Source organism: Salvia splendens, chromosome 7 (assembly GCF_004379255.2).
Source record: "Salvia splendens isolate huo1 chromosome 7, SspV2, whole genome shotgun sequence".
In the NCBI taxonomy this organism is placed as follows: Eukaryota; Viridiplantae; Streptophyta; class Magnoliopsida; order Lamiales; family Lamiaceae; genus Salvia; species Salvia splendens.
The window spans coordinates 19,391,851-19,404,733 of NC_056038.1; the positions used below are offsets into that span (position 1 = coordinate 19,391,851).

Below are 12,883 nucleotides of genomic sequence, written 5' to 3' on the forward strand. Positions count from 1 at the left end.
TTTAATTTGGAATTTTTCCAACTTCCCCCTCTTTTTACCTTTTCGGTTAAAAACAAAACGGCAGTACTTCTCTCTCTCTTGCCTATTCAGTCAAATCCTTTATTGAAAATAAAGTACTGAGGATGAAATAAAAGATTCTCTTAGGTATTGTCAGGAGATTTTAAGATTCAATAGAGTATTGTGTTGAAATTAAAGTCCCCTCCAGATACATCCAAAGAATCCAAAAATTTTTACTATTTTCTGAAAATTTGATTTCTGGGAATTTTCTTAAAACATAATAAAAGATAAAAACATTTATTTCAAGTCATAGGCAATTCTCGAAGTTCACTAGATCAAGTACTTTACTAACACTTGTGCATTAAGCTGAGTACGTAAATCTCCGAGAATTGTCTTAGTAACTATTTTATTTACTATATCAGGCCGAATATGCATAGTGGGATTTCTCCTACTATACATACTCCCAATTTATTTACCATTATCTTTTTATTGTGGATAAACAAAGAGAAAGTTATAAGACAAGATACACCATGAAACTTTGTAGCTCTCAGGATGTGGTGGATCGATTGAGTTGCAAGCTTGCATTTGCCCTTCTGAATTTGGCTTGATTCGATTTCCACCAAAACATGAGGAGTAGTACTTTCTGCCTAGTTAATCATCCTTGTACCTCTGTACTTTTGGGTTGGCAATTTCTTTTCCTCCTCATAATCATCCTTGAATCTTGCGCGAGGTGAGTCTCGTTTGATAATGTCCTCCAGAGGAGCGCGAAACAAGATTTTATTATTCGGAACCTATCTAGTTGGAGTTTGATTACTCTATGAATAATAAATAAGCATTTCATGCTAAGTCCACTCTTGGAATTAAAAAGATGTTAATTAATTAAGTCTATAGCAGACTATAATTAATTCATGGACATTTATATCTTAAGCGTGCAATTTGAACAACAACACGGAAACTGATTCACTTGCATTTTACATGGTTTTAGAGGGTAGTTTTACTTGGTTTTGATCATATATTGTGTACTTTGAGACATGGTTATGGCTACTTCTCTATGATATTGGTATTTTGACCATTTTGTGAAGAATGTGTAGAAAAAGGGTTGAAAACGAGCTTAAATGGCGAAAGGAAGCATCTGGGATGAAAAAGGAAAAAATTGTAGTACACGGGATCGCCAGCTTCAGCTCAGGACCAACCTGGCAACTCGCCAGGATCATCACCCAGAATCCCCGTAAGTAGCTGGCGAATCGCCAGCTTCAGCGCTCAACGAACCTGGCGACCCGCCAGGTTCGGCCGACAGTTCTAAAGAAGGAAATTTCGAGCCCTAATATATATACTATGCATGGAACGCCTTCTACATAATTCTACACGCCTCCTACACTAAAAATACCAGTTTTTCACCTAGGAAGAGGAGAAGAACAAGCCGAGGACGAGAATTCATCGCATGATTGAAGACGAAGCCTCCAATCCGCCCAATTCAATTCTAGGAGTTCATATTTTAGTTTTATTTCTGTTCAAACAATGTTTTTGAATTTTTTTTTACTTTTGTGATGAACATGAGTAGCTAAATCCTCCGTAGAGTTCTGCAGGGAGATACAATGAGTCTTATGTTTAATTGATTCCCTTTTTCTATGCCTTGGTTCATGTGGTTATTTTGACTTCTCTTGTGCTTATACATTTATTTGACTGATCACCTTATAAATGCATGTGGATTTTACTACAATACTCAGGAGATGAGTAGTTTTATTTGAAAGAAGAGAAGTTGATGTCTTTGCCAATATAATCGAGAGATTTGAGCCTTTGAATGAAGCTAAGTTCTTAGGAGCTTTTAGGAGTTGTTACCTTAGTTCTAGGAAGGACACTTCGGTTCTAGGTAACAATCTACAAATTGTATGCTTCGGGAGAAGATATAGTTTTACCTTAGTGATAGCTTAATAACTCTTGAGACCCTTGTTGGCATAGTTTGGAAATTAGTTGAGCATAGATAGTTGTTATCGATCCCGTAGGATTCTACCTTCCTCATCTTTGATCTACATCAGTTTTCTTTTATTTGCTTTTAGTTCTCTGGTTGTTTTAAATTGTTTATGCTTTGCTTTCAAGTAGATTTAGAAAAACCAAAACTTTCCGATTCATCTAGATAGTAGTTGAGGTTGGTTCGTTGTACTTAGGTTGACACTCATTGTCTCTATGGATACGATACTCTTGCTTACTAATTGCTACATTAGCCCCGTACACTTGTGGGTATACTTGTGTTAAAAATAAGTTGAGTCAGGAACCCGGATTACTTATAATTTCGGATTTGGATGGGCAGTGCAATATTACTTCTGTAGTAGCTGCTCGTAATATTCCAATATAAGGTTATATTAAATTTGAGTTCAATTTAATTAGTAAAACGCTAATTGGGGGTAGCCATATCCAAAACCTTCCATAGATCCCTGTCTGGGCCCAAAATGAACTTTATATAAATAGGAGAATAAATGAGACAGGCGCAGCAGCAGCGGCGTCCCTCCGTGAGCAGCCCCAACAGTGGACGAAATTAGGGTTTTCATCCTATGTGCGACGCTCGTGCGGGTGGAACCCACGCGACGTCGTATCACCTCGTCTCGTGACTTCTCATTCTAAATTTAGTTTAGGGTTTCCTAACCCTTGGAATTATTTTTTGGAAAGTATTCAAGATTAATTTATAAATAAGATTTGAACATATCTTTTGTGGATTTTGCATATTATACGAGATTTAATATTTGAATTAAATCATGGATTAATTATAGATTTTATCACTATTTTATGAATTTGTAGGGATTTAATTCCTAGATGAATCCTAGTTAAATTTGGATAATGACAATCTAATATTTATCTATATCCTATGGATTTATATGGATTTATTCCTAGATGAATCCTAGTTGGATTTAGAAAATGATACTATTATTTTATTCTTATCCTATGAGTTTATATGAATTTATTCATAGATAAATTCTAGATGGATTTGGATAGTGATAGTATAATATTTTACTCTTATCTTATAGATTTATATGGATTTGTTCCTAGATAAATCTTGGATAGATTTGAATATTATAATATTATCTTATTCTATGGATTTATATGGATTTACTCTAAGACAAATCCTAGATGAATTAGGACAAATATTTATATTGATCTATTTTATCCTATGGATTTGAATATATTTAATTCTATCAAGACAAATCGTAGATGGATTAAAATAAATATTAATCCAAGTTATCCTCAATTTTTGGAATTACATCCTAGATAGATAGGTAGTGCAAATTATCTTACAAAAGTTTATGACAAATGGTTAAATCTGACGAATTATCCTAGATAGATAGGTAGTGCATATCAATGTATTAAATCTACTCAATTATCTTACATAAGTTTATGACAAATGGTTAAATCTTCTGTTTTGCAGTGCAAATTAACTCGTCTTTCAGTAGATAACATAAAGATTTGTCTCGGTGTTAAATCAGTTCAGTGCTCTACCACACAATGTCATCTTATTTCAGTAAGGCTTAGAAATATGCGGACTGACATTGCAACCTTTCACGATAGGTAGTCTAGGCCTATCTAGGTTGTGAAATTCTTTTTTTTTTGTTCAGAACTGACCGTGTTACCTTAAAGTGGACGTCGCCCACAACCGGTCTACTAAAACAAAGACTTAGACTTTGTTAAGTTACTTGTACATTTAATTATGCAATAAACATCCATTAAATATAAAACATAACAACATTACGACAAAAATAATCTGTTTTGTTCATTGGAAAATAAAATAAGAGTTTTTACAGTATTCAATCACTCGAAAGGTGATTTCTAGTATAGAAACTGTAACAGTTAGTGTATTAAAGATATCAACAAAATGCATTGAATTTGTCAACACAATTCAATATTGACATTGTACACGTATTATTTGACATATTATGTTTTTTTTTCATACATAGGAGTTCGAGATACATTCGGCAAGCGAACTAGCCCGCCACAGCCCCTCGTGGCTCGAATACTTTAGCTTCCCTCCGACGGGTTCGGGCGTGAACTAGCCAATGTTGGCTCGTAGACTGCACTCCCTCCGACGAGTTCAGCCCCGTTAGACTACTCGCCACCCTCAGACGCGTCCAGACTCGAAAGTTTGCCAAGCCCCAAGGAAACAACCTTGAACAGACCCACAGGCATCCAGGTGCCATATCCTTGCCACCCTTCTCAACCTATGTTGATATTAAGCTGTTTGTCGAGAAATATGAAAATTTATGATTTTTCTTTTAAATTTTGACATCGGAACATATGCATGTAAGATCTCGTTGAAATCCTTATAAAATTATCCTTAATTTGATATATGTTGTTTGAAAAAATAATTTATATTGATCTAGTTATATGCATTTAAAGTTTTGAGATATTTTTTAAAAGTTAGTTATAACTGTTTTGTTCTTAATTAACCTAAATAGCCTTATTCACATTTTTCTAAATGTTCTTGAGCTTTGATTAGAATATCAATGCTTATCATTTAGTTATAATTAGCAGTTTAAAAGTGACTTAACAATTAATTTAAAATATAATGTATATCATTTTAGTTATAATTAGCAATTTAAGATTGAGTTAGAAAAGAGAATATATGAATATATTGTTTAATTGTTTGTAGCATATAATTTTTTATTACTTTCTAAGATTGAACCCTTTTAAATAGAAATTATTAGCAAGGATACAAAGATATGTTTTTGGCTGTAGAAAATAGGTTATCTATTCTAGACAGAATATTAATCGATCATTAAATATTAGGCCTGATTTATATTACTTATTTTCTGATATTATACTAATATAATAAAAAATCTTTTGCGTGAACAATCTTATCTAAGTACATTTTCATCTGAAAATGTCGATTTAAATTAAAATAAATTTGAAAATCCACGTAGTTCAATATTTAATTAAAGAATTTGGTTGCGTGACGTCTGCCTAAGTTGACGACGAGAAAATCAAAGTCAAATAATGAGGAATAAATAGTGCGATTATTTATGTTACATTTCCACATACAAGCACAGTCGATTGAATCGAGATGATGATCACAGAGATGGTTGAAGGTTTTGCATACAAGGAAGCCTTATCAATTTATGAGAAATTGATTTGCGGCGCCACATGTTTCTACCTTGTCGGTTTAGCTTTTCTAGAAGTTTCCGGTAAGCATCTCCAGTACTCCAAATTCTCGAATTCCGGCGCCTCCAAATCTCGGATTCCCAGTAAAATCGGGATGCTTTTTATCTACACTCCTGCTTTATTCGCCGGCGTCGCCTCATTCTGGGTCTTCCCCGGTGGTGGGATCAGGTTTCTCATGTTGAAATCTGCTGTCACCATCCATTTCCTCAAGAGAGACCTCGAGGTATCCATTTCTCGATTCATAGATCCAATTTTGTTTCCGTGTTGCTCTTTTTTTTTATGGTGAAAATCGGTTTGATAGCAACATCATTTGATTTGATTTGATTTGATTTGATTTGGTTAGTGAGTTTTTATGAAGATGATGATGCTATTAGCTTAGTTAGATAGTTTTAAATTTGGGATCATTTTTACTACAATTAAATTAAATTATTTTGTATCTAAAAATTTATCACTTATTTTCTTTTTTTTTATCCCTAAAAATTTGTAACGTTCCACTTTTGTCATTTTTTTGTAGCTATTCTGAGACGAATGGAGTATAAAACTAATATTTCATCCGTCTCAAGGTAGTTGTAGCATTTCTTTTTGACACCGAATTTAAGAAATTGATGTGGTAAAGGTTAAAGTGGAGAAAATAAAGTAAGAGAGAGTAAAATATAAAAGACGGTTGTCTTTTTGTCAAAAAGGAAATAACTCAACTATATTGGGGCAACCCAAAAAGGAATAAGTCTAAAGGAATACGTCTCAACTACCGATGGAGTATATAAAAGTAGGACTCGTGCCATTAACTTTTTCAACTCAATTTCTATCACATTAATTAAAACTCATGTTGACTCAAATGGTGACAAATTATTATTTTAAGAGTAATGAGAGATCACTAAATAAAGAAACACTTAATTAACTCAAATATATTAATTAAATACTCTATTTTTTACTTAAAATAGAAATAGCATAAGTAGTTTCAGACGAGGCGAAATAGAAAAGTGCAAGTAACATGGGAACAATGTATTTCAAGTTTGCAGATTTGAACAAAATGCTTTTCCTGCTCATTGTTGAGGCAAGTAGAGCTTATTATAACCACGAAACTGATTGCGTTGGAATTGTATGATGCTGGAAATAATGTGTTTATGTTGCTACAAATTAACAGTACGCGCCTTTAACGATGAACTCATTAGAACAATCTGCAGCAATCCTTCAACTATAGAATGCCTCATTTCATGTTAGTATGTACAGTATGTAACTTATGTTGCAACAAGATACACATATTGTTATGTATTTAAATAAACTCGAGTTTGTTAGATTGAAGTGCGACAGATAGGCAGAATATTTAACCTTGGTTTTCAAATCTCTATGAAGTAGCATAAGTACTAGAGGAACCTCTCTAATGTGCGTGCTAACAAAATGAATCAACACAATTTGTCGAAGGAACAACTTCAACGTGTTGTGAGATAAGAAAATCCGAATCCACGGACAACAAGAGCTTAGTCCAAAGCTCTCAAAAGACAAGATCTAATCCAAGATCTTAAAAGAGAACAAAGTTGTTGTTATATTTGATATTCAAAAGTGAGTTACATATCTTGAGGCAATGCCTGTATTTGTGACCCTCGGCTTCTTCTCTTGCTTGTTTCTTTGGTTCATTTGTGACTGTACCATTTGTTGTCGTTGTTTTAGCTGAGCATGAATATCTGCTATTATCGATATGCTCTTTTATATGATTGTATCACATTGGCAAATTTGTCAAGGGTTTTACATAGAATCTTCGATCATGATAAAGCTTCGTTTGTGCATAATTGGGAGTCCAAATTTCATAAATATTCCGTTTGGATGTGCTTGAATTTCTGCAGCTTCTAGTCTACTGGTTGAAAGTGTATTTAAATGATTAGGCTACCTTATGCCTTCCGTCTTCTCTTATGCAGGTATTGTTCCTTCACAAATTCAGCGGCTTTTTTGGCGTGGAAAGTGCAGTCATCATTGCAGCCACTTACTTCACAGCTGCTGCTGGCTTTGTCTACTTTCACCACCAAACTGAAGGGCTTCCCGAGCCCTCAGTCGACCTCAAGTATTTTGGCGTCCTTCTCTCTCTCATCGGTCTCTCTGGCAACTTTTATCACCACTACCTCCTTTCCAAACTCAGGAAGAACAACAATAAAGGGTATGATATCCCTCGAGGAGGTCTGTTCAATCTCGTCATATGCCCCCATTACCTCTTCGAAATCACCACCTTTGTAGGCTTCTCCTTCATCTCTCAAACAATCTTTACCTACGTGTGTGCCGTTGGAGTCGCATTTTACTTGAGTGCAAGAAGCTATGCCACCAGAAAATGGTATATTTCCAAATTTGAGAATTTCCCAACGAATGTCAAAGCTCTGATCCCATATGTTTTCTAGATTTTTAATGATGTATGCTTTTGTCTCTGCTGAAATTTCTTGAACTGTCTGTAATCTTGTGATACATGATTACTTGATGATTTGATGATTGTATTAGTTATGTTTTCTAGATTTTTAATGATGTATGCTTTTGTCTGTGCTGAAATTCCTTGAACTGTCTGTAATCTTGTGATACATGATTACTTGATGATTTGATGATTGTATTAGTGGGTAATTATTTCAAGTTAGTGGGGAGAGTTAATGGGTGGTTACATAGTGTCACGACCACAACTCCCTAGTGATAGTGAGCGCAGCTATAACGTGACCAAAATAGTCTCAAATGAAAAGGATCAACATAAGGGATAAGTCAAACTCAAAACATTAATTCTAAAGGCGAAGATTGTACATAGTCAGAATAAAATCAGAGTATAATAACTGGGTTCATAATTCCTAGTACGTAGTCATATTGCAGTGGAAGAGTCCAAGACAAAATAGCATGTATGAAGACGTACTACTTTGGGCTACCTATTGCTCCTTATTAATAATCATTACCCAACACCTTCGCTTCCTTGTACACGCTCGACCTGACGTTAGAAAAGAAACATGCAGGGTTGATTACTTGATATATACTCAGTGGACATAGTGCCAAAATATAAGTTCCTTTTAATTTGCCAGCAACAGTTGAGCGAACACGGGGTTTTCATTTTAAAAGACTCGAGTCACTAAATCCATTTCATTTCATAAAACTTGATTACGCAATCACATAAACATAAATACCATATCTGAACGTATTTGAACCGGGAATGTGGCCACATTCCACGACGGTCACTGGACCGGCCAACTCGAAAGCTAGCACACGGTCCCCATATGTGTACACTAGTCCGAGTAGGATTTGCGGCCCTACTAGGACTCGAATTCGATTTAACATGATTGGCATAGCCAATCAGATAGGTAATCGTATAAACAAAACATGGCATGACAAACATGTTTAAAAAAGATTCACATTTTCATACTAAAATCACTTTTTGAAAAGAATGCCCACCTCGTTTGCTTAAACTCCTTAACTTGAATTCTCCTGACTCCACTCTTAACTCGCGGAGATAGCGTTTTGAAAACAACAACGTACTAAGAAGACTCGAGAAATTCTTATACTTATTGGAATGCATGCCCCTAATAAATTATTTATCATTTGTTCACTTTTAGAGAATTGTTTTTAGAAACTTGCATATTAATTAAATCGGAAATTTAATTAACAACACTTCTTTCATAAACTTGATTATTTTCGTGACTTGAGAACGTCGTTTCCATGAAGGTTGTGGGATGTAGAGACTGATGAAGAATCTCTTTTCCATGACATTCTCTCCAATCCACTTTCCATGAACGTCGTTTTCATAAACATGATTATTTTCGTGACATTCTCTCCAATCCACTTTCCTTTGGCTATGACTAGAGTTGAAAAACTCATAGCTTGTGGGATGTAGAGACTGGTGAAGAATCTCTTTTCCATGAAGGTCAAGACAGGAGTATGTATGGATTATCTTCCCCTCATGAAGGCTCCTTAGATGGCTTTGTTTGGTTCGATGCACAGCCTTTAAATGTTGGATATTTCACATTTGTTCATGTCCTCGAGTATGAGCCTCCTCCTAATAAGGAATCATATTTAGGTTTCAATCCCATCCCAGCCTTGAGGACAAAGCTGTTTCGATCGGGTGTGCTATTGATACACGGTTACTTGATGATTGTATTAGTGGGTAATCATTTGAAGTTAGTGGGGGAGATATTTGAAGTTAGTGGGGAGTTAATGGGTGGTTACATAGTTATTATTGTAGTTAATAGTGATTATTATCTTTATTTCCTTAGTAGTATATATAAGTCCCTTAAGGTTTTAGAGATTAGGAAATATTAAGTTTTGATTAAGGACGGTATTTTACCGTAGGGCCTCGTTAGAGGATTGGCCTCGTGAGAGGATTATCGTTGTTCATTTCAGTTTGTATTTCTATTTCCTATCATATTTTAGTTCATGTGGAGAGACTTATCATGGCCGTCTTTCACTCCGTATCATCTTGTGATTTTGTTTTTGTAACATCTGGTGTTTTGTTTCTTCATGTTTGTTGCCTTTGTGGAAAATAAAGAAAAAGTTGTGAAGAAATAAGCATTTACCACAACAGACAGAATATCATACTAATTCATTAAATTCCTCAACCAAAACCAAAATACAAAAATAGAAATAAAAAAGTTCTCTCCATAACAATTACACTGGAAAGAAAAAGACACAAATTGAAACACAAAACATATGATCTTAAACATGAATGTGCAATGAAATAGTAAAAGGGAAAAAGCCAATCAGAAACTAAACTTTTTGCTTGGACCATCATCATGAATTGATGATTCATGTCTGAGAATCCATGGCTAGAATGGTGCTGAGATTCATGGGATTCATGTAGTCTAATGATCCAGTCAGGATTTGCTGCACAATGATTCTGTTTGCTCTCTCAGAGGGATGGAATGGGTCCCAAAATGCATACACATCTCTGTTTGGGCACAGGTTGGAGAGTGGTGTACATAGACCTATCCCGTTGTACGGTCCCTGTCCGCAGCACGCCACCTTTGAGGTCACGAACCCTGCCCGAGAAATAAGTTCATTAGTACTCATAAATAACACGTGCCCGTGGCTTGTGTGTGTGTGCGCGCGCATGAGTTAGAGGTATACCGAATGCTTGAGGGTTGTTGATGAAGTCGTAGTGTGTAAGCTGTGTGTTGGCAGCGATGAAGACGTTGCTACCAATCTCAGAGTTGAGCGAGAGAAGCATCTCGGTGAGCTGCGGGTTGAAGAGTCCGGCAGCTAGTTGGAGTTCCGGTGAGCACTCTCCGTTCCTGCTACGCTGAGCTAGCTCGGCGGGTACACAGCCGAGTGGCCCGGTTCCAGTGACCAGAACCTTTTGTGCACCTAGCTCATGTAGTCTCTGGATTCATCAACAGTAGCAAGTGAATCAGACTCTATTGATGAGAATATCATTAAATTTACTATTAAGCAACCTAATTGTCGAAGCGAATCTATGTTGGTGGTTGAATTAGTTTAGGTATGTATGTAGTATTAAATTTGAATAAGTTATTCACATTATTATTGGAACATATTAGGAAGTAGATCTTCTATATATTAATTCCCCTATTCAATGACAACTACCAACATTTCTGTACCTTGACAAAGACTCATCTTTCCCCATTAATTAACTATGTGTTTCGTTTACTATTTATATCTACAATTAAATTGACGGCACATGTTTCGACAACTAATAATATGTTTGTTTATTCATTGCGATAGGATATTTCCCAGACGAGCGGTTCAACTCCTATCCATCTATTATCATGCCCTCAGTTCTATATTTATCAAAACATGCTGTGTACAATAACTATTTTAGATGGTACTTGATGTACTAAAAATTACACACTAAAGCCCTTCTTAGTTATTCCATTTTCATTTTATTCATTTGTTTGGTACGATAGAGAATGAAATGATAATGCAAATAAAGGAGAGTTTTTACCATCAGAACTTTGCGATACTCGGAGATGATAAAGGGAACATAGTTCTGAAGAGAATACTGGCGTGATCGGGCAGAAAATGGTACCAAATAATAGTTGTTAACAAAATCATTTCCTCCCAAAGTGATTAGGACCAAAGCTTCATTCACGAGTCTTTGACTCTCTTCTGCTCCTACTATTTGGCTCAATCTAGACTGATATTGCTGAAAATATTGCATCTGTTGCCCAATTCTGATTATATTCACCTGTCGTATTTACCACACTAAATCATATAATCAATCAATCAACCAACTAACAAATCAAAATCACGAATTATAAGAATTTTTATGAGCTTAAAAACTCATTATTGTTGTCGATGACAGTCACAGTTATCGCTTATTTTGTTTTGTTTTTAACTTTTGGTTTGTACTAGAGTTAAAAACGTACTAGTATCATTTATTTTCATCATAAATACAACTAGTTTTAAACACTTTATGCAGCTGCAACACTTAACGTGATTCAGACAATAGATAAATATCTATCTGTGAAAATAAGTAGCAACATAATGAGTGATTCATATGTCTTTTTTTTTTTTTTTTTTCTCAATAATTCTTGAAACAGACAATGAAACCAAATATGACTAAAAATATGTAGGTTTTCCAAATTTACACTTTTTACAGGAAGCTAACAAAAATGTATCCTATATGTTAAAAAAGGAGTGAAAAAACTGAAAACGAAACCAACCTATTTATTGCTTATTTTGCTAAAGTAGTATATACTATTATCTTTGAAAATATATAGATGGTAGTAATTAACAAAAAGCATTCAATTCCAACGGAGAATAGTACTGATCGGCAATATTGTAATTAATCTGAATCTTGCAGAATCTTTTGATGCTAATCGAAAAAGCAATGTTATATAAGAAAATTAATTAAAAGTGTACTTACAAACTGAACTCCAGTGTCATTAAGGATTCCAACTCCAGCAGATGCAAAATTGGTGCCAATTAGCAATTTGGAGCCACTCATTGCTGGACTCAAATAGGGCAGAGGCGATTCACTTTGACCAATGCTCTGACCTAAATAAAAATATATTTAAAAGTCTTTACACTTAAATGTAGTTATGCTAAGTTTACGTGAATTAGTCTACTTTTTTTTCCCACTTTAACTATTTATTACTATTATTTTTCTAAAACTGAACGCCTCTACTAAGGCGGAACCTAGGGAGTACTTTATTTCGTCAATTCACGGAAATGGTCCGAGCTGACGAAACGTAGCACGAGAGGGATGCGAGACTCAACTGATGAGATCGGGGATGTTGTAGCCGTTGGAGAAGCGGCCGGTGGCGCGGCGCCCGGGATAGTCAATTCCGTATGGTGGGGCGTCCGCGCGTGCAGTCGTTGCGAGGTAGTTGTTGTTGCCAACGTCCACGAGCGAGTCCCCAAACACGAAGAAGGCCCGGGCCTCGACATGCATTGTCGCTATCGAAGCGAGCAATGCAGCCGAGAGAAGGGTGAGAAGAAGGGTAGCCATTTCGAACCCCTAATGTGGAGGAATGGGTGTATCCTATCAAAAAAGGAAGTTTGTTTGAACACACAAGAAAATGCTCAAACTCTTATAAGGATATATAGAATTATAAAGGGAGAAATGAGAATATAAATAGAGGATTAGTGATCACAGTGGATATAATAAAATAAAACAGAAAAACAAGTGGGAAGGGTAGTTCTAGTGCATTCAATTCGACAGTTGTTCATTATAATCATAAGAATGGAGCAACCTATAATTATTGAATCACAATTCAAGCAATAAAATCTTGCTTTTCATGAGGTGGTTAGTCATTAAGTTGCGATGTATATTTTT

General features: G+C 35.3%; 2 protein-coding genes across 2 annotated transcripts; one reads left to right on the forward strand and one right to left on the reverse strand.

Moving 5' to 3' along the window:
* Positions 1–4,977: 4,977 nt before the first annotated feature.
* Positions 4,978–7,671, forward strand: LOC121742660 (3-oxo-5-alpha-steroid 4-dehydrogenase 2-like). Its single transcript, XM_042135865.1, has 2 exons — positions 4,978–5,365; positions 7,056–7,671. The coding sequence occupies exons 1-2, from the start codon at positions 5,045–5,047 to the stop codon at positions 7,524–7,526; spliced, it is 792 nt and encodes a 263-aa protein (XP_041991799.1). The 5' UTR covers positions 4,978–5,044; the 3' UTR covers positions 7,527–7,671.
* Positions 7,672–9,660: 1,989 nt separating this feature from the next.
* Positions 9,661–12,630, reverse strand: LOC121811234 (GDSL esterase/lipase At5g33370-like). Its single transcript, XM_042212048.1, has 5 exons — positions 12,325–12,630; positions 11,972–12,102; positions 11,048–11,290; positions 10,216–10,468; positions 9,661–10,127 (listed from the first exon to the last, which is right to left on the reverse strand). Exons 1-5 carry the CDS (start codon positions 12,554–12,556, stop codon positions 9,895–9,897), a joined length of 1,092 nt encoding a protein of 363 aa, XP_042067982.1. The 5' UTR covers positions 12,557–12,630; the 3' UTR covers positions 9,661–9,894.
* Positions 12,631–12,883: the final 253 nt, after the last annotated feature.